Source organism: Doryrhamphus excisus, linkage group LG12 (assembly GCF_037039965.1).
Source record: "Doryrhamphus excisus strain RoL-2023G ecotype Guam linkage group LG12, RoL_Dexc_Guam_v1.1, whole genome shotgun sequence".
NCBI lineage: Eukaryota > Metazoa > Chordata > Actinopteri > Syngnathiformes > Syngnathidae > Doryrhamphus > Doryrhamphus excisus.
Genome location: NC_136368.1, coordinates 8,941,834 through 8,963,750, shown reverse-complemented (window position 1 = coordinate 8,963,750; position 21,917 = coordinate 8,941,834). Strand labels below are relative to the sequence as shown.

Genomic DNA, 21,917 nt, shown 5'->3' with positions numbered 1-21,917 from the left:
CACAACTCCTTAGCTGTTTCCGTGTTAGCATCTCCAGTCGTAGAACATCTCCAGTGTCAATGTCAAGTCATCTGGGATCAGCTATTTACGCTAGATCAACCTCTTAAGTCCACTCAAACCGGGTAGAAAGCCTAGACTGGAATAAGGAAGCCTATGAGAAGGGTCCGCTAATGAAGATAGAAATCACTCATACGGCACCATCACATTAGTTTCCAGGTAAGGGACGGGACTGGAGGGGAGTAGCTTTAGCCGGCTAGCTAGCGTCTGACGCTGAAAACGCCTTTATTGTTACACCGATGTGTCGTCGTGTTTTAAAACATCACATCACCTGAATGTTTATTATTGAACCTTCTTTCGGATATACATGAACGATAAACGTTAAAAATTTAACAGTTACAACAGCAAGACCCCCTTCTGCAACCTTCAGGTTGTTTACAGGCAGGAGTATCATTTACGTTGTTTGACTCGCATGGCGGCATTATGTTGCTGATGGAGTGGCTTTTTAATTTTTGCTTTTTCAGCATGAATTCCCTCGCAGGAAGAACCGCGATGAACCTCTTCCGACGCGCCGCGACACCGGCAGGAGTTTCTCCTTTTCAGGCGATGAGGGTGTGCCATGGCGGTGTGAGCCGCAAAGGCAGCGTGAGCACAAAAAAACGCGGCTATGACATTACCAGGAACCCTCACCTGAACAAGGTGAGTTTCACCATCAACATGACAGGAGGAGACTACTCGAAAAATGTTGGCAAGCTTTCTTTTTGGGGGCATGTGGGATCGTGCCCCATCGTATAACTTAACTGCAGAGAGTATGTGGCGTCCTTTAAGGATCAGCCCTTATTTGGACTTTAGCGTTTTATGAGTCCCTGATGACTCGCCCTTCTGCTGTTGCCTAGCAGAATCACCCCAAGTCTTTCCCAATTAGTCCAGAAATTATATTTTGTCTTCATTTTCTCTCAAATTTGTAAAAATAAAGGTTTACAAATTAAGCCACATAAATCAAAAACACAGGCAACAATAATACAGTATGCTTTTATATTTCTGATCAGAGCATATATCACCTTTACCCCCTTTTTTCACTCAAGTTATACTAAGAACTTCAAACTTAATTGTCGCATTTGAGTTACTAAGAACTTCAAACTTAATTGTCGCATGTACTAAAACAAAGTGAAAATCAGTTCTTAATGACTAGTTAATGTTTCCCAAAGCGGCACAGCGTCATTTATCCGACCTTCACACACCATGCGAATGGCCTCAATACCAGGTGGCATGCATGGAGGCGGGTCTTTCCTAAAGAAAAGTACAGTAAAGAACACTGCTCTCATTCTCTCTGCAAAGACGTGCCGACCAAAATCCATCCAAGACAAACATCCTCCATGACTCATCCGCTCTTTTTGGGCTGTTTTTCCTCCCGATGTTAACACAGGAAATACTTTTCAAACAGTGCTTCAGTGGTCTGCTTGAGTCAGCAATAAAACGATGACGCGCAAGGCACTTGGTGGAAAGAGCTAGCAAATATAGTACAGGATTTTAGGATTTCTGTCTTTGTACGCCAGCACACTGGATTTGAAACCAAACCGTCAGCGTGTCATGGAGGTATAGAATGTCAGCAGTAATTTACTCTCCTCTACTGGCTGATGCTGGGATTGCAGGCCAGCAGCTTTCGCACTCCATCAATGAGTGAATGTCAGTGAAGTCGGTATGAATTGCAGTGCTTCAGCTAGTGTGCAAGCTTTCTGAGGGGCTCGGAGAGTGTAGGGGGAGTGAGTGTAGCCTCTCACACAATTGGACAGAATAAATAGCGTCAGTATCACGCGGCGCTGCGAGCTTGCTGACATACAGACGACAGCCAGACAAGTTGGCAATTGGTGTAATATTAGAACCCGCTTTTTCCTGGTGTCAACTTAAATACGAGTGTGCGTATCATGTGTTCTTAAAAGAAACAGCCATATATCAATGGGAAAAGTAACTTGCAGGAACACCGGGAAGTTCCCTCAGCACCCACTTCCTGTTTATAGGGAATGGCGTTCACCTTGGAGGAGCGCTTGCAACTGGGCATCCACGGCCTGCTGCCCCCTTGCTTCCTGTCCCAGGATGTCCAAGTGCTACGCGTCATGAAGAGTTACGAAACGCGTGTGAATCCTCTGGACAAGTGAGAGCAGAATATCACATTGTAACTTTGTTGCTGTGTTTTATGTTTTCAATTAGCATTTGAAATCAATACAAGGGCTTTGCTGGTAGTCACGTATGATGTCGCTGTAATTGGAACACAGCTTCTTTATTCAAGAGAGTGCATGATATGCTGTTTGCTGTTATTCACCAGTGAACCTAGGTACACAGAAACAAACACGGACACGTGATTGGTCCATGGTAGAAGCCACATTTGACGCCTTTGTCATTCAGGACAGTGCATGATATGCTGCTTGAACATTTAAAAAAAGATGATGGACACAGAATCACTGGCATTAAAGGTTTTTCTCTCCTCCTCCGTCTCCGTCTCAGGTACATCCTGCTAATGACTCTCCAGGATAGGAACGAGAAGCTCTTCTACCGAGTGCTGACCTCTGACATCGAAGAGTTCATGCCAATCGTGTACACGCCCACTGTGGGCTTGGCCTGCCAACAGTATGGGTTGGCCTTCAGACGGCCGCGGTAAGATCATTACACACACAGTAATCCAGGCCTGCCTAACAACACCAATCATATTTTGTTGTTGCCACTAACAGCGGACTCTTCATCACCATCCATGATAGAGGCCACATTGCCACCATGCTCAACTCCTGGCCTGAAGAGAACATTAAGGTCTTCCTCCCGCATCCTCCCCTTCCGCTGTCTATCGTTGTCTGTCAACTTTATAGCATTTTTTCGTGCGTCCAGGCCATCGTGGTGACAGACGGCGAGCGAATCCTCGGGCTGGGCGACCTGGGCAGCTACGGCATGGGCATTCCTGTCGGGAAGCTGGCGCTCTATACGGCCTGTGGCGGAGTGCAGCCGCAACAGTGCCTCCCCGTGTTATTGGACGTGGGCACGGACAACCAGGTGAGCTTGTTTTTAGATGAGGTTATCAGCTTAATAATTGATTGCCAAACTGGTACAGGCACACGCCGTCTGGTTATACCCATATTTAAAAAAATGCAAAATAGCATTGTCTGATAGTAATCGTCCCGATATCAGCATTAAAATGCGGTATCAGTATCAGATTTTTTACCAATCATGAAAACCAACATAAAAACAATGTTGTATACAACACATACGTATGTATGTTCATTCCATCACAGGACACATATCATGTTACACATATCGGTATCGGTTATCAGCATAAAAGCCAATATCGGACATCCCTACAAAACCCAGTACAGATACAAAACAGCCAATTTACCTGTGAGCATAAGCTCAACCATCAAAGGTACTAAATGGTGACAGCAGGCAGAGATCGCACAAAAGTTGGTAAAACCACTGAACTAAACGCAATATTCCTTCAGAACCTGCTCAACGACCCCTTGTACATCGGCCTGAAGCACAACAGGATACGAGGAAAGGAGTACGACGCGCTAATCGATGAATTCATGCAAGCGGTGACGGACAAGTGAGTTAAAAGGCGGCGGTGGTGATGCCATCTCTAATTGTAACATGTGTCGCCATCACGCCGCAGGTACGGCATGAACTGCTTGATCCAGTTTGAGGACTTTGCCAACAGCAACGCCTTCCGCATTCTCAACAAGTACAGGAATCGCTACTGCACCTTCAACGATGACATCCAGGGTAAGCACACGTGACATAAAAATGGAACAAATGTACTGAGTGCTTTTTAGTTGGAGAGGGACCGTGTTCGTGTCTGTGAGATGCTGCCATGAAATATTTCTACCACACAAACGTTCTTTCTCCTCACGATGACTGCACGTTGATATCATGTCAAGGTTGTTGAGCGTTAAAAGCTGTTTTTGCAGGAACTAGAACAGATTGTTCAGGTTTTGGGTCAAGTACTTTCTACTTTGTGATCATCTCGTCTTCTCCTCCTTCAGGCACGGCCTCTGTCGCAGTTGCTGGGCTTTTGGCGGCTCTGAAGATCACCAAAGACAAACTGTTAGACCACACCTTCGTTTTCCAGGGCGCTGGCGAGGTGACGCATCTTGTTTACGTCCCCCCTCCTACAGTTGGTAAAGAGAACACTGGATGATGAGGGTACTTTCCTTCCGCCAGGCCGCTCTGGGGATTGCTCACTTGCTCATGATGGCCATGGCCAAGGAAGGCATCTCCCGGGAAGAAGCTGCCAAAAGGATCTGGATGGTGGACTCCAAAGGCCTTATTGTCAAGGTAACGCATTTGTCTCCTTTCCTAAGCCGAGCAGACTGACGATAAAGCCTTCTCTTTTAGGGGAGGAGTCATCTGAACCACGAGAAGGAAGAGTTTGCACATGAGCACCCCCACCTGAAGACTCTGGAGGAGGTGGTGCACACCATTAAACCCACCGCCATCATCGGTATGTCACAGGGGTCTTTGAATGTCGCTTACTGTTGTTGATACACCACCGCGCATAACTCCCATTCTTGTTTTTTTGTCATCCATTTGACTGAAAAACAGTTGTGGAAAAGCAGAGAAACGTATTAAAGGTGATATTTTATTCTTCAACTCTGCTCTTATCCATCAGTTGGTAATTTACCGTCTTTCCTGATATAATGGATGGGGGGCTGCAGAGCCAACCAAGAGTTTTGATTAATTTATTTATAACATTATAACTTTTTTATTTTAAGTTTTTAGAATAAAATTAAAAAATACTCCTCATCCTCACTGTTGCCCAAAAGCCAAGTGGTATAAGAAATACATTGACAAAATATAAATTGTGCTTAACATCATTAAAATACATTTATTTATTTATTTTCAGCACTAGAAGCACTAGAGAAACGATAATAATCAACTCAAACCACAAAAAATGCAAGGAAAAGGAGAGCATGCAAGCGTATTCAAGAGTCAAATTGCAGGCTGAGTACTATAAATGTGTATATGTTGGCAGGTCTGCACTAAAAGGAAAGTTCTCAACAAAAAACATGAGAAAAGCAGTTTTATGTGCGTGTGTAAAAAATTCCCCTTGCATGCGTAATCTTCATGGTACACTGGTACACGCCTCTATGCTGTTCCATTTCGGTTTAAAACTATGAGGCTCTAAACATGAGCTCTTCCATTGTGCAGTTGCGTCATCACCTCTTTTCGCCTCTTGTGCAAAAAAATTATAAATATACATCTTTGGGATTGTGTGTTTGGGTTGAAAACAACAATAAAAATATGTCTTGAGGCACGGCATCTATTCAAGCGGAGGCCACTATTTGAGGAAATATGGTATTGTGTGGTATTTCATTTGGTGAAAAGACAAATTTTGTTCTTAATCTTAATTTGTTCATAATCTGCATGTGCTGTGATTTCATGGTAACGTCTTCCAATCCCAGTGGAAATAAAATGGCAGCGCTGACTGCAAATGAGCAGACCTCTAACGCCTAGCACTATGTCGCCATGAAGGAGTCGCCGCCATCGCAGGGGCGTTCACCGAGAAGATAATCAAAGACATGGCGTCCTTAAACGAGCGGCCCCTCATCTTCGCCCTGAGCAACCCCACCAGCAAAGCAGAGTGCACGGCGGAGCAGTGCTACACGCTAACCGAGGTTAGGCCACACCCATTGAACCCAACTGGACGTAAAATTAGGCACACCTCAGATCCTATACGTGAACTGTTTTACTAATGAAGATAGTAATGTTCACTTTTGATTGACAGCTCTTAGTGTGTGGTTTCACACCACTCACTGAACGCTAATAACTATTTTGGTATCATTTATCAATGAAGGGTAGCTCAAGTCAGCCACCATTATTCTTCTCCTAAATTTACAATTGTTTTTTCTCCTAAATTTCTGAGAATAAAGTCAAAAATTCTTGTAATATTATGACTTTTTTTCTTTGAAAATGTACGTTTTTCTTGTAAATGTGGAAATTCTTGTAAATATACAGCTTTTTTCCCTTAAATTTACGACTTTTTTCCCTTAAGTATACAAGAAATAAGAAAAAAGTCAAATTATTTTCTTGTACTATTCTCGTAATATTACGTCTTTTTTCTTATAAATGTGAGACTTTCTTAGACTTTCCTAAACAAGTCACATTTTTTGATGTGACCCTAATACTTATCATACATGATCATTTGTAATTGTTTTTTTTTCCCAGCATTTGTGCAGCGCTATTGCTGCCAATTATGTTTCATTACTGCCCCCAGTGGTTGGTAGCAGGAACTGCACCAACCTGATCCACACAGATTTTTCCCCATTCCATTTTAGCACAACCCCTCTTAATTTTGAGGAGATGGGCTGAAATGAATAAGATGATTCCTGGAAGATTATATGGATATACAGCATATATACAATTGCTTTTATTTCTTACTCTAGTTTTTTCTTTAATGATATCAGGGCAGAGGCATCTTCGCCAGCGGGAGTCCCTTCAACAAGGTGACGCTGGCCGACGGCCGCTCCTTTTACCCCGGCCAGGGAAACAACGCCTACGTCTTCCCCGGGGTGGCCTTGGGTGTCATCGCCTGCGGAGTTCGCCACATATCAGATGACATCTTCCTCACTACAGCAGAGGTCCTTTTTTTTTTTTTAGTATTATTAGTTTTATTGTTTTTGTCCATTGGAGAAACATCACCCCATGGTATTTGTATATATATAAAAACAAATACAATATGTGTCTTGGCCTTGCCAGGCGATCGCCGACATGGTGACAGAGGAGCACTTGGCCGAGGGACGACTCTACCCTCCTCTCAACTCCATCAGGGAGGTGTCCTTCAAGATTGCTGTCAAGGTAAAAACTTTTTTAATGGTTTATTTAGAAACAAATTCATTTTGCAATGAAAATCATGAGGAAGAATAATAATAATAATAGTAGTAATTATTATTTATAGGCATATGAGGAAATAATAATAGTAGTAGTAATCATTATTATTATTATTTATAGGCATCATTTCAAGAAATAAAGAGCAATCAAACAGTACAGAAAGAGATTAACAAATAAATAGGGTGTAAATGAATAAATACTGTATATGATGATGATATATATGTATGTGTGTGTTTCCAGATTGTCAACTACGCATACAAACACAACATGGCGTCGCTGTACCCCGAGCCCAAGGACAAGGAGGCCTTTGTGCTGTCTCACGTCTACAGTCCCGACTACGATTCCTTCACGCTGGACACATACACTTGGCCGCAGGAAGCCATGAATGTCCAAGATGTGTGACTTGACTCCCCCACCCACCCCGTGTGGCATCATCAAGTACACCAAGTACACTCCTTCCTCTGTGCGTACCGCATACTTTTCTACCAACTCGTCGTCTTTCGAGCTGAAAGTGAAGGAAAAAGTGCGTTATATACTCCCGGTGTTAATTTAAACGTGCAGTGATTGTTACTACTACTCCATGGCAGTATAATCACAACCTCAGAAGTCATACTCAATCCTGTGACGACTACGTTGTCTCCTTTTTATGCCCCACAGCGTTTCGTCTTCTTTACGGCAGTCACATGCTAAACCTGTGCTCTTCATGTTGCTGTAGTTTCAGAAGGCAGGGGAGTGTGTGTGTGTTCAAATTGGGGTCAGAGTTCCTGATGTAAGTGTGAATGGTTGCTATTTTCGAAGGGAACATTAAACTTAGTATTAGTTTGTCTTTCCAACGTTGCGCCTGTTTTGTGATGGAAGTCTATCTTTAATCTTTGGAACAAAAACAAGTCATTTCCACGAAATGTTACATTTTGGAGGTAATGTGAGTGAAGCCTAGAATTCTGGGCACATAATTTTGCAATTTTTGAATTAAATAATGGTACAAAATATTACTGAATTGATTTAGAAAAATCCTTTCAAAAATATTCACCATTTTGCATAAAAAAACATTTTTAATGATTTGTATCCATCAGTGGTCCGTACTCCAAATCATCCAGCTTGCTGTCATCAAACTTGACAATCCTGATGAATTCCAGAGACACCAACCAGAGGATCCTTATGACATCCAAATTGTCTGGGGAATGTGTGTGCCTTACACCACGGACCTGCTTTGGATGGCATGAAACATCAGCACCAGGACTAAAGGCCACAGGACAGTCAGTCATCGTTGGACGGTTGGACAGGACAAAGGGGGGGCGACGAGCAGTTGCTATTGCAAATATTCACCACGAGAGTGCGCTGTATTCTAAGGAGTGTGATCATGTGACTGGCAGTGGCTATAGGCTTGCTAATGAATCCATGGAATCAATCCACGAGTCGATTGTCGAATAACGAACTCATGTTTGTTCCTTGTCTATACATAGCAGCAACAACAACGTGTAAACAATGTAAACTATTTCCTGCTTTAATGAAAGACAGTAGCCACAGACACACTTCCGGGTCCCGTCTCGAGCCCTTAAGCCTTCTGGGGTATGTATGTAAACACTTAACATTTCTCAATGTTGTATTTTGTTGTAATTTGTATACGTGGCATCAAAACGGACGGCAACTCCGATTACACGTGGAAGTACGTAACCATAAAAACCACGGCAACATGGACTCTTCCGGTCCGTCTGGGACGCACCACTTCCCGTAGCCGGCAATGACAACACAACTGGTTTCAGCTCAAGGTCACCAACAGATGGCCGGACAATCTCCTTCAGGATTTCTTGGTAGGCAGAAGAATTCATGGTTCCATACAGTAACTCTTCCAGGTCCTCCCTGGTTGTTCATAATTTAATCCTGTCAGACATGAGTATTTTCCATATTCCAATCCATACTTTTCCAGACCTGGACATTTATGAAATCCCATTCCATACTTTTTACATTGACACATAGGAACCCTGAGAGGACATCGTCTTTGGCATTTCTAGGGACAAACGTAGGACAACATGAGGTCTACCGTGTTCTTCACGATGGCTGGTGGTGGGTGGAGGAGGTGAGGGTGATGGTGCGCCACGCTCATCTGCCAGGCGTCCACCAATAAGACATCCAACCCTTTAAACATGGCGCGCAGCACAGCGTTCAGCTGCTGCGAGAACCAGTCGCTGTTGTACAGGCTCACCTGCTGGTCCAGGGCCTGGGGGTTGGCCGAGCGGATCACGACCAGCGTCCCCGGCGCTCGGTCCAGAAGTCGCGCCACAGCCTTGCGGATGTGCCGCAGGCGGCGTATGTACACCTCCACGGGGAAGGTGCTGAAGTGAGACCAGATGCTGATGGCCACCACCGTGTTGGGACCCCCCGTCAGGCCGTCCAGCTCGTTAGAGATGTACCGCAACTCGCTAGCCATCACGGTGGAGAAGCGGATGGGTGGTCCGTGGCAGCGGTACTTCACCAGAATATTGTGAGTACTGTCCACCGCCATGAAGGGTCCTACCATTTTAGGACTCTGAAGGTTGAATTCCTTCAAGTCTGATGAACAGAATGAGACCACAGTTGGTGGGAATAAAAGCATTCATGTTTACCAGATGAAAATGCTCACCTGCCAGTGCTTTCACCAGGAAGTCAAACCACTGGCGAATGGTGGAGTCGCCGTACAGGTGGACCACCTTATTGGTCAAACACTGAGCGATGGCGGATGAGTCAAAGTGGCGCATTGCGATGTCGCCTAAGGTTCTCCATGATTCCTGGTAGTAGTACCCGGATGTCGCTTGGTTGACAGCATCTGGTTTTAAATGCTTGCTTTCTACGTCAATACAATTTCATGAATAGACTCCATGCAAACAAAACAAGCAATGGGTTTCTTTGGGGGTCCTACCTGTCCTTGAAGGCAGCACGCTGATTGTGTCGTTTCCGGAAGCCCGGATGGGAACTTTGATGTTGACACCACTGACAGAGGAAAAGGAGGATCAGCATTACAACTGCGAGTACTACAGTTACCGCAAACAGTACATCAGGTACACCTGCACAGTCTCATTGTCCAAATAAGATCAGTTCTCGACTGGATCCACAGTCTAGGTTTGGTGCTAAAATGAAGTTCTACTCTCTGATCTTCCTCCTGGTTCCAGTTGGAAGAACTTTTGATTGGAAACCAAGTTAGCTTAACACCTGTGTCATTCTTAAAATGAAGGAGGGGCCCTGAGTCTTTTAGTGGTTTTGGGGGTGCACGGATTGTTCTGTGAAATCAATCTTTTCAGCACCAAGTTTTACCACTGTGTTTTTGGAGGGGAGGACAATTCTAATACCCCAGCGTACTTCTACTACATTTGACCGACACTTTCCAACTGGAACTTTCCAACTGTAGCGCCCCTATAGCCTTCAAAGACGTCGTACCTGAACCTGGATTCCAGGGGTCAATAAATCATTCTGCTTGATAAAACCAAGTTCTGCTGGAAAAGTAGATCAAGCTGATGGGGGGGTGGCATGCATTATTGTTAGGTTTTTCAAGGTCTCTGATCCGGTATTATTAGCTTGTGCAGGTGTAGCTAATGTCAGTCAATCACAGAGGGAGCGCGCAAACCTCTGAAAGAGCCTGGCTTCCTTGTCCGTGGTGATGTTTTTGAGGTAGCCTCCCTTGGCGTGGTTGATTCTGCTGTGGCAGCTGAGCAGCCGAGGCTTGTAACAGTACCAAGGCTCGCCAGTGCGAGGGTCCGTGTAGTCACACAGCGGCCCCCGGTCGGGTGGTAGGCACATGTTACACACGGTGGTCTGAGATTGATGACCCAGACGGTAGAGACTGTTGAAATACACGCGATCTGGACGCTCTTCCCTCAGTCGCTGCAGCACGGCAACGGCTTCGCTGGAGTGCACCATGGTGACCTCCACCTGAGCCGACCCTTCCCACAACAGAATGAATCGAACAGAGTAGAGTCCGTTCTTGTGGTCCGATACCACCCCGGCCACACCTGCCCCATATTCCGGGGAATGCAGTCGAGCTAGAAGAAAATCACCACCATAGCCCTTGGGTCGGCCCTTGAAGTCGTACACCTGGACGATGACTTCTAGCTGGTCGCCCACGTACCAATGGCCCTTCTTCTCTGAGGGGAGCATGGTGAAGGAGCTGTGGGCCGGGTCGCTGGTCTCGAGCAAGGCAACCGGTGCCGAGCCAAAGGGTGGTCCGGGCCAGGTGATGGAATTCAGCAAGCCGTGCTCCTCTCGCTCTTCTTCTGGAGTGGCTTTCTGGCCCAGCCGTGCACAGTAGGTGTGATTGTGGTGGTACACCTGGACAGGTCCAGACAAAGATGTGTGGATGTGGCTCTGGAGCCGGGACAGCGCTGACACTGTGCTACAGTTCCAGTTCTGAAAACAGGCCATGACATGCAATATGGGATGAAGCATTTCATTGGGAGATTTTTTTGTCAGACTTTCACGTTCTAAGTATGTATTTGTAAAAGTACTTGGACCTCCTTCTTCCTTGTTTGTTATTTACCGCCATTAATGCGTTATTTTTGACAGCCTACTAATTATACCATCTTTTTGTCCCTGGTGGGAAAAAATTTGGAGTGGGAAGCCACTGTATGAGGAAATATTGATCAGAGTATGTTGAATATGTGTATTTTCTATACTTTGAAGATATTGTTGATGTTGAAATTTCATGTTGAATTCTAAATCATTCATTTATTTTCTACCGCTTTTCCTCACGAGGGTCGCGGGGGTGCTGGAGCCTATCCCAGCTCTCTTGGGGCGAGAGGCGGGGTACACCCTGGACGGGTGGCCAGCCAATCACAGGGCATATATAGACAAACAACCATTCACACTCACATTCATACCTATGGACAATTTCGAGTGGCCGATTAACCTAGCATGTTTTTGGAATGTGGGAGGAAACCTACGCATGCACTGGGAGAACATGCAAACTCCACACAGAGATGGCTGGAATTGAACTTGGTTATCCTAGCTGTGAGGCCTGCGTGTTAACCACTCTTCCTCCGTGCAGGCCAATTCCAAATCATAAAGTGAAATTGCTGTGGGCCAGCGCCGAAAAGCTGGATCTTAAACAGTCAGAGGACGCCCCCCAAGATACATGCTGTGGTCAATAAACAAGCGAAACCTGACTCACCTCGAAAATGCTGATGTTGCGCAGAAGGAAGATGAGGACCAACAGTGTTAGGATGCCAAGGCCGTATTTGACAAATTTGTGGGCCATGGTTAACCTCTTCCTGAGCTGCGGCGATGATGGCATGGTCGTCATTCTACCCTGGCAAGAGGACCAAAACCCCCATTAATGGAGGAGGACATACATATGTCAGCACCACCAACTGTTCATCAGCATCCATGATGCAGCGAGATGAGCCCCGATTGCAGGTAAAATGTTTATTTTGATCCATGATAGCTGCGGTGCACCAGCCTGGATTCAAAAATGGGCATGACAAACATGTACAATGCGCTGACAATGGAAGAAGCGTGCACCTGAACTAAGACAGGTGCACGTATCTATGAACCCGAAACAAACACAACAAAGCAAAAACAGGGCAAAACAGGAAACACCTGAACTAAACACCCTGAAGCTATTGTTGTACTTTGGCTACTGCTTTATTGTGATTGTTAAACTTTCCCTTTCGGTGTAAAATTAATAAGCAGACTTAAGACTTTTTTTGCTCTTGTAGAACGTAGTTGTGGTCTCAACTACGCACAACACACAAGCCGACATATGAAATAAATAGAAATTTTGCCCAAAATTGACACCAGAAAAACGGACAGCCGATACACAAAGACGTAGCTACTTGACATTTCCAAAAAAATAATATAGAGATCTAAAGAAAAAAGCAGTGGCATGGGAACTCATCAGCGGCAGACTCACCATATTGGGTACGTTTACATTCATCTACCATGGCATTGATACTCACCGATGTAGCCAGTCACAATCGGCAATGAGGTTGGCCAATCGCAGTGGATTGTGCCCTCCAGTGTGTGCCGCTCAGTGGGAGTCCATATGACCTCTGATTCATTTTTTAACTGGTCCAACTCCCCAGATGAACTGAAAACACGTTCAAACGTTGGCGCCAACTTGCAAGCCACGCAACCGTTGCCACGGGTAAATAGATATCCGAGAGATTTGCATGTCCGTAATTTGGGTTGCTGCTCGTCATTGAAAGGTGTTGGTGGGTCCCGTCGCCCAGCCAGTTGAGAACTACTGATCTTTGAGTACTTTCCCCCACTCTTGCATTCTAAAACACGCCCCTTGATGACATATAGGTTGGATATACGTAAGTGTCGACACAAAGATTTGACAGATTTGAAAGACGCATATAAAAAATTAGAAGAGAGTCAGACAAACATCAAAAAAGAAAATGAGGAGAAAGACAAAATAATTCAGGAGCTGAAAAATACAATTGACGACATGGATCAGAATACAAGGATGAACGACATAATGATAACGGGGCTGAAGATCAAACCCAGGTCTTATGCCAGGGCAGTCAGGAACAGTGAGGAAGCAGACGAAATGGACGTCGCCTCAACGGAGCAACAAGTAGTGAATTTCTTAACATCTAAAGAGGTAGATGTTGACATCGAATCCATCGACACTTGCATCCCACTGTATGGCAGGAACAGAAGCACACCCGTCGTCATCGTCAAGTTCACAAACAGGAAATCCAAGACCGCTGTACTAAATCAAGGAAAGAAGCTGAAAGGTGCAAATGTTTACATGAATGACCACCTGACCAAACGTAATGCTGAAATCGCGAAGAAAGCACGTGACCTGAGAAAGAAGGGAAAGAGTGCCAACTGCAAAATTTTCATAAAGTTAAATGGAGGACCGGAAGCCAGTGTGCTTGTTGTCAAAAATATCGCGGATCTGGATCAATTCTTTTTCAACTCCAACTTGAAAATGGAAAAAGTTTTAAACATTACCATTACGACACAAGAAGATCTGCAACTAGACACCTTTGGCTTGACAAATCACAAACAATTGGAATAGATCCGGACACAAATTTTTTTCACACATGTGAATTGACTGTCGTTATTATACAGAAGAGGAATACAACAACAATTTAAATATTGGCGACAAGTTGTCAATCATACATATAAACTGCAGAAGCATGTATGCAAACTATGAAAACAACAAAAAATATTTGAATTGTTCAAGGAACCTTTCAAAGTAATCGCAATCTCGGAAACCTGGCTGAACGAGGATAAAGGCACAGACTTTGAGTTGGAAGGTTATGAGATGACCTACATCAACAGGAACAACACGAGGGGAGGAGGAGTCCCCCTGTATGTGGACAAACAACTACATTACAAAGTCGTAAAGAATATGTCAGTTGCTATTGACAATATCCTAGAATGCATAACAAATGAAATCTGTAAAGAACAAAGCAAAAACGTGTACATAAGTTGTTTATACAGAACGCCACACTCAAGGATAGAAATGTTTGAAGATTGGATCAAAACAACCTTTTCAAATAACAATCAAAAAACTATTTTCATATGTGGAGACTTCAATATTGACGATTTTATAGATACAATGTACAGCTTAAGTTTGTTTCCCAAAATCACCACACAGTAGTAGAATAACAGACCATTGTGCCACTCTAATCGACAATATATTCACCAATGATTTTGATAACAAAGCCACTAGTGGCCTGCTAATCAAAGACATCAGCGATCATCTTCCTGTGTTTACAATTTATAACCATCATTACAACAACAGACCAATGGAAACTACAAAGACTGTCCAAAGACTACGTTCTGAGGACAGAGTCAACGCTTTCAAGAAGGATCCAGAAGAACAAAAATGTGTGTGTACAGTGTGTACAGTGCCAAAGACATGGATGAAGCATACAAACACTTTCTACATACTTAAATGAAGCTGTATGATAAGAACTGTCCCTGGAGAGAAAAGTCAAAGAACAAAAGAAAAACAACCAGCCATGGATGACAAAAGGCCTTACTAATGCTTGCAAGAAGAAGAACACACTATACAGGAAATTCATCATTCAACAGACCAGAATCAGAAAGAACAACAAGACTTATAAAAATAAGTTGACTACAATCCTAAGAGCATGTAAGAAGGAATATTATAGCCAACTATTAGACATGCACAAAAACAGTATTCCAGCAACCCGGGGCATACTAAATAGTATTATCAGGAAAAGTAACAAGAAGACAGACTACCCTAATTATTTCATGGTGGGAAACACCTATAATGATGATATGGATGAGACAGTTGAAAAGTTGAAGGATTGTCTGTGTGTTTGTCTCCTATTTTTTGTGTTTTCACTCATATAACTATGCACTACATTTAATCAAGTAGAACCAGCAGCCTTGGGCAAATCACAGGACACATAATCGCTTTCAGGTACATACAGTTCTGGAACATCCACACAGACACGATTTTGACTAACTACAGATAACGGGAGGACATGACGTCGGCAGCTGCGGCCCTGTTGATACCGGCTGGCTCCACCTCGCCCGCCCTGCGTTGGTGAGAAGACGCCTGCCGAGGAGAGGACGGGGCCACCTGTGATTCACCAGAGATCTACTGACATTTCTTAGCATAATAAAAGCCGGGCAGAGACAGTTAGCCGCACTCATTTTTTCTGACCTGTAAGTAAAACCTATGTAACTGGGGTGTTCAGGGAAAGACTTATGAGCCCGGAGCTCTGTGTAATCTGACTGGTCTGAGAGTAAACCATATAACTGACAAGTTCGTTGTCATCTCTTGCCTCCAACACGACACTCAATCACTGACCTTAAAGAACAGGAGGTCAAATTCCAACACTACTTTGTCAATATTGGTCCCAAACTAGAAGAAGGGATTCCGAAACAAAGGACAAGCGAGGAAAGGAATGAAACAATAGACAGGAATCCTAATTCTATGTCTCTGACAGATGTAACAAAAAAGGAAATCATCGACATTGTCAAAAATTGTAAAGCAAAAACATCAACTGATTGTAATGGAATCGAAATGGACACTATAAAAACAGTAGTTAACGAGATCGTAGAACCGCTGATGTACATCAGCAATTTATCTTTTCAGACCGGAAGATTTCCCTAAGAAATGAAAACAGCAAAGGTTGTTCCAATTTTAAAAAATGGTGATAAACACCAATTTACAAACTATCGGCCAGTCTCCTTACTACCACAATTCTCCAAAATTATTGAGAAGCTATTTAACAACAGGCTGGATAAATTTATTAATGCGAACGAATTACTATCACAAAGTCAGTATGGATACAGAGCTAATATTTCTACCTCCATGCCACTGATTAAAATTATGGAGGAAATCACTAACGCTATAGATCATAGGAAGTGTGTAGCCGCAGTATTCATGGATATGAAAAAAGCCTTTGATACAATCAATCATGACATCCTAATAACTAAATTAGCAAGGTACGGAATAAGAGGATTAGTTCTGAACTGGGTCAAAAGCTACTTAGCTGACAGGAAGCAATACGTACAGCTAGGAGAATACACATCTGCAAGTTTATATATTACGGGGCGGAGTTCCCCAGGGGTCAATACTGGGGACAATACTGTTCAACTTGTACATCAATGACATCTCCAAATTTACGCAAGACTTAAAGCTGGTATTATTTGCGGATGATACCACTGCTTTTTGTTCTGGAGGGAGTACAGACAAAATCATTAGAAAGGTCAGAGAAGAAATGGTCACACTAAAACGATTGTTTGATGATAATAGATTGTCCTCGAAGTAAAACTAAAATCATGCTGTTTGGTAACAGCAGAAAGGACACGCACCAGCAAATACAAATAGACGGTGTGGACATTGAAAGGGTGAACAAAAATACATTTCTGGGGATCACAATACATGAAAATATGAGCTGGAAACCTCATATTACAAATATACAACATAAGGTGGCCAGAAATATTTCAGTATTGAACAAAGCAAGAACAAATCAGAAATCACTCCACACTCTTTATTGCTCTCTGGTTCTACCATATCTTACTTATTGTGGGGAAATATGGGCTAATAACTATAAAAGCAATCTTCACTCGCTAAATGTACTGCAAAAGAGATCAGTAAGGACAATTCATAATGCCGCCTACAGAGAACATACTAACTCCTTATTTCTCAAATAACAAATACTTAAACTTGCTGATATAGTTCATCTTCAAACAGCTAAAATAATGCATAAAGTTAAAAACAACCAATTACCTAAAAATGTCATCCAATACTTCTTTACAAGAGAGGAGAAATATGATCTCAGGGAAGAACTAAATTTGAAACACTTATATGCTAGGACTATGTTAAAAAGCCATAGCATTTCAGTATGTGGAATCAAACTATGGAATGGATTTAGTAAGGATCTCAAACAATGCACAACGATGAGCGAATTCAAGAGACAATACAAGCAGTTGATGTTTGCTAAATAAAAGGATGAAGAGTCTTGAACCAGTCATTATGTTATATATATATATATATATATATATATATATATATATATATATATATATATCATTATATTGACAGTTACTATGGTACCCATTATGTCATTGCATGGTCATATCACCTTGTACTTCGGTACGAGGTGCATTATTAAAAAAACAAAACAAAACCCTAAACCGTATTATGGAAAGCAGGAAGTGAACAAATGTAACAGTTACTGATTGTAAAAGTACCAGATGGAGGGGTAGGATTTAATAAGCTTTGCTTCTTCCTACTCCTTTTGGACATGTGGAACTGTGAACTGATTATGTGATGCACTCAATTGTAATCTGATGCATGTTCAAATGAAATGAAACCATTACCATTACCAAAGCAGAAGGGGCAGGGAGGAATTTATACATACACACACACACAGAAGTAGGCTGAGAGCTGAGAAACAAGCAGCAGGAAACATAATCTTCCTTAAAAGGAACTTATGTTCATTTTTCGGGCCCTTTGTATTGAGTTGTGGACTCCTATAGAGCAGCTACACACAATAACCAGCCTTTCCGGTTCTTCTAGAATCTGCACCTATTCAGCTGTATTTCTTTGGTTTCATGGTTCCTGGGTTTTATTGTATTCATTCATTCATTTTCTACCGCTTATCCTTACGAGGGTCGCAGGCATGCTGGAGTCTATCCCAGCTGTCTTGGGGCGAGAGGCGGGGTACACCCTGGACTGGTGGCCAGCCAATCACAGGGCACATATAGACAAACAACCATTCCCACCCACATTCATACCTATGGACAATTTGTAGTGGCCAATTAATCTAGCATGTTTTTGGAATGGGGGAGGAAAAGCCATGCATGCACGGGGAGAACATGCAAACTCAACACAGAGATTGAGGGTGAGATTGAACTCGGGTCTCCTACCTGTGAGGTCTGCGTGCTAACCACTCGCCGCACAGCCCTTTTTAATGTATTCATATCTTAATTTCCTTGTTGACTTCTGTATTTGATGTGCCTTTGGCTCCTCATGACCTGTGTTGTTATTGTTGTAATGTTGACCAACTCTGATTGACATAAACCCGCCAATCAGAGGACGAACTCAACTCTCGCCACGCTGAGAACCCTTGACGTTTCATAGCTCATGTATCAAAAGTATCAGAATTGACTTTACAGCACAAAGGAGGTGGTATCAAAGTGCCAATATTTCAGTATCGATCGGCCCATCACCTGCGTCCTCCCCATAATGCCTTTGTGGTAATGTTGTGCAACAGCTAGTATTATCACCCAAATGAACATGTACGTCGTGTTTGAGAGAAACCCCACAAAGAATTGGATGCCCATCTATCTATTCTGGGAAGAATTAATCATTCTCTGCAATAATTACATTAATTTTGACGTTATATGGGAGTACAAAACATACATTCAAAAAGTCTTAAGGTAAGTAAAATATAGAATCTAGATGTGATAAAACTGTCTTCCCTCCACCACAGCAGTTTTATCGTACTGGAGACGAATCTACAAAGTATATACAGCGGGGAAAATAAGTATTGAACACGTCAACATTTCTCTCAAAAACATATTTCTAATCGAGCTATTGACATGAAATTTTCACCAGATGTCGGCATCAACCCAAGTAATGCACACATACAAAGAAATCCAAACATTTATGTCCATAAATTAAGTTATGTGTAATAAAGTGAAATGGCACAGGGAATAAGTATTGAACACGCGTACTGAAATTTATTTAATACTTAGTGCAAAAACCTTTGTTGGTGATTACAGCCTCAAGACGCCTCCTGTATGGAGAAACCAGTCGAATACATTGCTCAGGTGTGATTTTGGCCCATTCATCCACACAAACTGCCTTCAAATCTTCAAGGTTCCGGGGGTCTCTTCTGTGAACCCGGATCTTCAGTTCTTTCCAAAGATTTTCAATTGGATTCAAGTCTGGTGATTGACTGGGCCATTCTAGCAGCTTTATTTTCTTTTTCTTCAACCAGTTGAGTGTTACCTTGGCTGTGTGCTTGGGATCGTTGTCTTGCTGAAAGATCCACCCTCTTTTCATCTTCAGCAGCCTGGCAGATGACAGCAGATTCTGATCAAGAATGTCTCGATACTTTTCTCCAGTCATTATTCCTTCAATGATATGAAGTCTACCAGTACCACATGCTGAAAAACAGCCCCACGCCATGATGCTCCCACCTCCAAACTTGACTGTTGGTATGGTGTTTTGGGGGTGATGTGCAGTGCCATTTTTCCTCCAAACATGTTGTGTCTTATGACATCCGAAGAGTTCAATTTTGGTCTCATCTGACCAGAGTATGTTCTCCCAGAATGTCATGGGTTTATCCAAATGTTTCGCAAACTCCAAACGAGCTTCAACATGCTTCCTCTTCAAAAATGGAGTCTTGCGTGGTGTGCGTGCATGGAGGCCATGGCGTTGAGTGCATTACTTATTTTCTTTGAAACAACGGTACCTGCTGATTCCAGGTTTTTCTGAAGCTCTCCACGAGTGGTCCTGGGCTGTCGGAGAACCCTTCTGATGATTGTTTTGACTCCTCTGTCTGAAATCATGCGAGGAGCACCTGGCCGTGGCTGGTTTATGGTAATGCCGTGTTCTTTCCACTTCCGGATGATGGCCCCAATGGTACTCACTGGAACTTTCAGAAGTTTAGAAATGCGCCTGTAACCAATGCCTTCAGTGTGTTTTGCAACAATAAGGCTGCGTAGGTCTTTGGACAGCTCTTTGCTTTTACCCATCATGCAATGTTTCTTGTCTAACACCTTGCTGGTGAGAAACCTTTTTAAAAGGCATTAATCAGGACTAAACCAGCCGATATTACTTTGCACTAATAGGGGACAGGTTAACCTTCTAAATACTGACAAACTCCAGCTGCTTTCTTGGCTTTCCAGACCTTTTTACCCCTCCTTTTCTTCATGTGTTCAATACTTATTCCCTGTGCCATTTCACTTTATTACACATAACTTAATTTATGGACATAAATGTTTGGATTTCTTTGTATGTGTGCATTACTTGGGTTGATGCCGACATCTGGTGAAAATTTCATGTCAATAGCTCGATTAGAAATATGTTTTTTGAGAGAAATGTTGACGTGTTCAATACTTATTTTCCCCGCTGTAGCTCATAAAAAATAGCTCATAAAATATGTATTTATTAAATGATGAAGTATTGTATTTTTAAGTACACAAAATATTAGACGTACTGCCTAGTTTGTCCCAAACCTGCTAAAGAACTGTCCTTCAATAACCTTTTGAAAGAAATAGACACAACATTGCAGCTAGCCTACCTCCACTTTGCTCTGTCGTCATTCCAGCACGGCTAATTAAACCCGAATTAAACCCTCCCAACTAAAAAGTCGGGTAAAAGCCCTTTTATTAACAAGCCCTTTGGCTTAAACGTCATGATTAAAGCCTTTTATTGAACTCGAAAGAACAGTTTACGTGTGTACTTACTACTTCCACTTACATCACGATGGCTGAGCTGTTGATGTTGGAGAGGATGGCCCGGTTCGTGGGGGAAACGAGAAAAAAATCTCAATTGTTTTTGAAAAAATGAATAAAGGTAGCTGCTGACCGGGAAACACAACCGCTAATTTGACAAGTGGTTAGAAGTCCTAGTCCGGTGAACAGATAAAATATGACGCCACGCCCATTCAGGCTTCGTTGCCTGTGATTGCTGGGTGGCAACCACGTGACCGAGAGGCACCTCGCCTCACTTCCTGTTTTCAAATGGGAGGCAAACATATCAATGTGACCACCTTTACAGATGTTGGACGAAAGATTAGCACCGAATGTACACGCCGGATATCACGAAGAATGGAAGGAAAGATTTTTCAAAACGTATTCGATCTGTCCGGTGGTGTAACTTATTGCTGCATGCGTGAGTATTGTATTTGACGGGTTGTTTGGGGATGCTGCCATCGATAACTCGGCTTCTGAAGGTCCTGCAGTCAATGTTTTGCCTCAATGATGAGTTAAATGCTTCGTAATTATCATCCACGATGAGATGGTTAATTATTAGCCTCCAAACAGTCTCCGGTTGCTTTGTAGCTGTAATTACACTTTTTATGAGCATTTTCAAGTTCCAACAATATAATAAGTGTGCTTGTTGCAAACTCTAGTTCAGCACTTTTCTCTGTGGTTTTTTTTCTTGTTTCGTGAACTATTTGCCCTTTCTGATGGACCATCTTAGTAATAACTTCCTCCGAACTCCCTATACGAATGAATGTGTGCGGCATTTTCGCCCTGATTTAGCTTAACGTCTCGCTGCGACTACGCTTGTTTGCCCCCCACATGCTTGAGCCCGTGTTGACTGCAGCAAGACGTGACGTAGATCCACTTCCACATTCCATTCAACCAATTAAAAGCATGCAATTTGGTGGAACATGATGTCATTGAAAGTGTGCTGTTTTAATAACAAATCGGAGTAAGCAGGCATCATGGGTACAGGAATCCCTCGTCACGTGATTCATTAACTTTAAAACGGAGTCAGGGTAATTAGAAATACACTGCTTTGCTTTTAGTGTGATTAACACTTCTCTCCCCTTCTGTCACCGCCATGGTTACCGCCCTGCCCTCAGCAGAAACTCTGCTGCTTTTCAAATGTAGTTTATGTG

General features: G+C 43.0%; 2 protein-coding genes across 3 annotated transcripts; one reads left to right on the top strand and one right to left on the bottom strand.

Annotated features, from left to right (window-relative positions):
• The first annotated feature begins 47 nt into the window (after positions 1-47).
• me3 (malic enzyme 3, NADP(+)-dependent, mitochondrial) lies at positions 48-7,697 on the top strand. Of its 2 annotated transcripts, none has more exons than XM_058081487.2 (15): positions 48-216; positions 522-696; positions 2,016-2,149; positions 2,500-2,649; positions 2,724-2,799; positions 2,875-3,036; positions 3,480-3,583; positions 3,650-3,759; positions 4,020-4,117; positions 4,198-4,311; positions 4,372-4,477; positions 5,509-5,651; positions 6,441-6,614; positions 6,733-6,831; positions 7,105-7,697. In XM_058081487.2, the coding sequence occupies exons 2-15, from the start codon at positions 523-525 to the stop codon at positions 7,264-7,266; spliced, it is 1,806 nt and encodes a 601-aa protein (XP_057937470.2). In that variant the 5' UTR covers positions 48-216; position 522; the 3' UTR covers positions 7,267-7,697. The 2 variants fall into 2 exon arrangements, with proteins under 2 accessions (XP_057937470.2, XP_057937472.2); XM_058081489.2 differs by lacking the exon at positions 48-216 and adding an exon at positions 223-427.
• Positions 7,444-20,962, bottom strand: LOC131135507 (NXPE family member 3-like). Its single transcript, XM_078795206.1, has 6 exons — positions 20,768-20,962; positions 12,002-12,134; positions 10,463-11,241; positions 9,761-9,831; positions 9,485-9,688; positions 7,444-9,414 (listed from the first exon to the last, which is right to left on the bottom strand). The coding sequence occupies exons 2-6, from the start codon at positions 12,131-12,133 to the stop codon at positions 8,873-8,875; spliced, it is 1,728 nt and encodes a 575-aa protein (XP_078651332.1). The 5' UTR covers position 12,134; positions 20,768-20,962; the 3' UTR covers positions 7,444-8,872.
• Positions 20,963-21,917: the final 955 nt, after the last annotated feature.

What these genes read in the sequence shown, in the direction of transcription:
- me3 (XM_058081487.2), top strand. Translation starts at nt 523, where the DNA reads ATGAATTCCCTCGCAGGAAGAACCGCGATGAACCTCTTCCGACGCGCC. An exon ending in GGAACCCTCACCTGAACAAG is followed by an intron (nt 697 to 2,015) that starts GTGAGTTTCACC and finishes TCCTGTTTATAG; the next exon opens with GGAATGGCGTTCACCTTGGA. An exon ending in TTTTCCAGGGCGCTGGCGAG is followed by an intron (nt 4,118 to 4,197) that starts GTGACGCATCTT and finishes TCCTTCCGCCAG; the next exon opens with GCCGCTCTGGGGATTGCTCA.
- LOC131135507 (XM_078795206.1), bottom strand. Translation starts at nt 12,133, where the DNA reads ATGACGACCATGCCATCATCGCCGCAGCTCAGGAAGAGGTTAACCATG. An exon ending in GAAGCCAGGCTCTTTCAGAG is followed by an intron (nt 9,832 to 10,462) that starts GTTTGCGCGCTC and finishes TTCCTCTGTCAG; the next exon opens with TGGTGTCAACATCAAAGTTC. An exon ending in CGTGCTGCCTTCAAGGACAG is followed by an intron (nt 9,689 to 9,760) that starts GTAGGACCCCCA and finishes GTATTGACGTAG; the next exon opens with AAAGCAAGCATTTAAAACCA.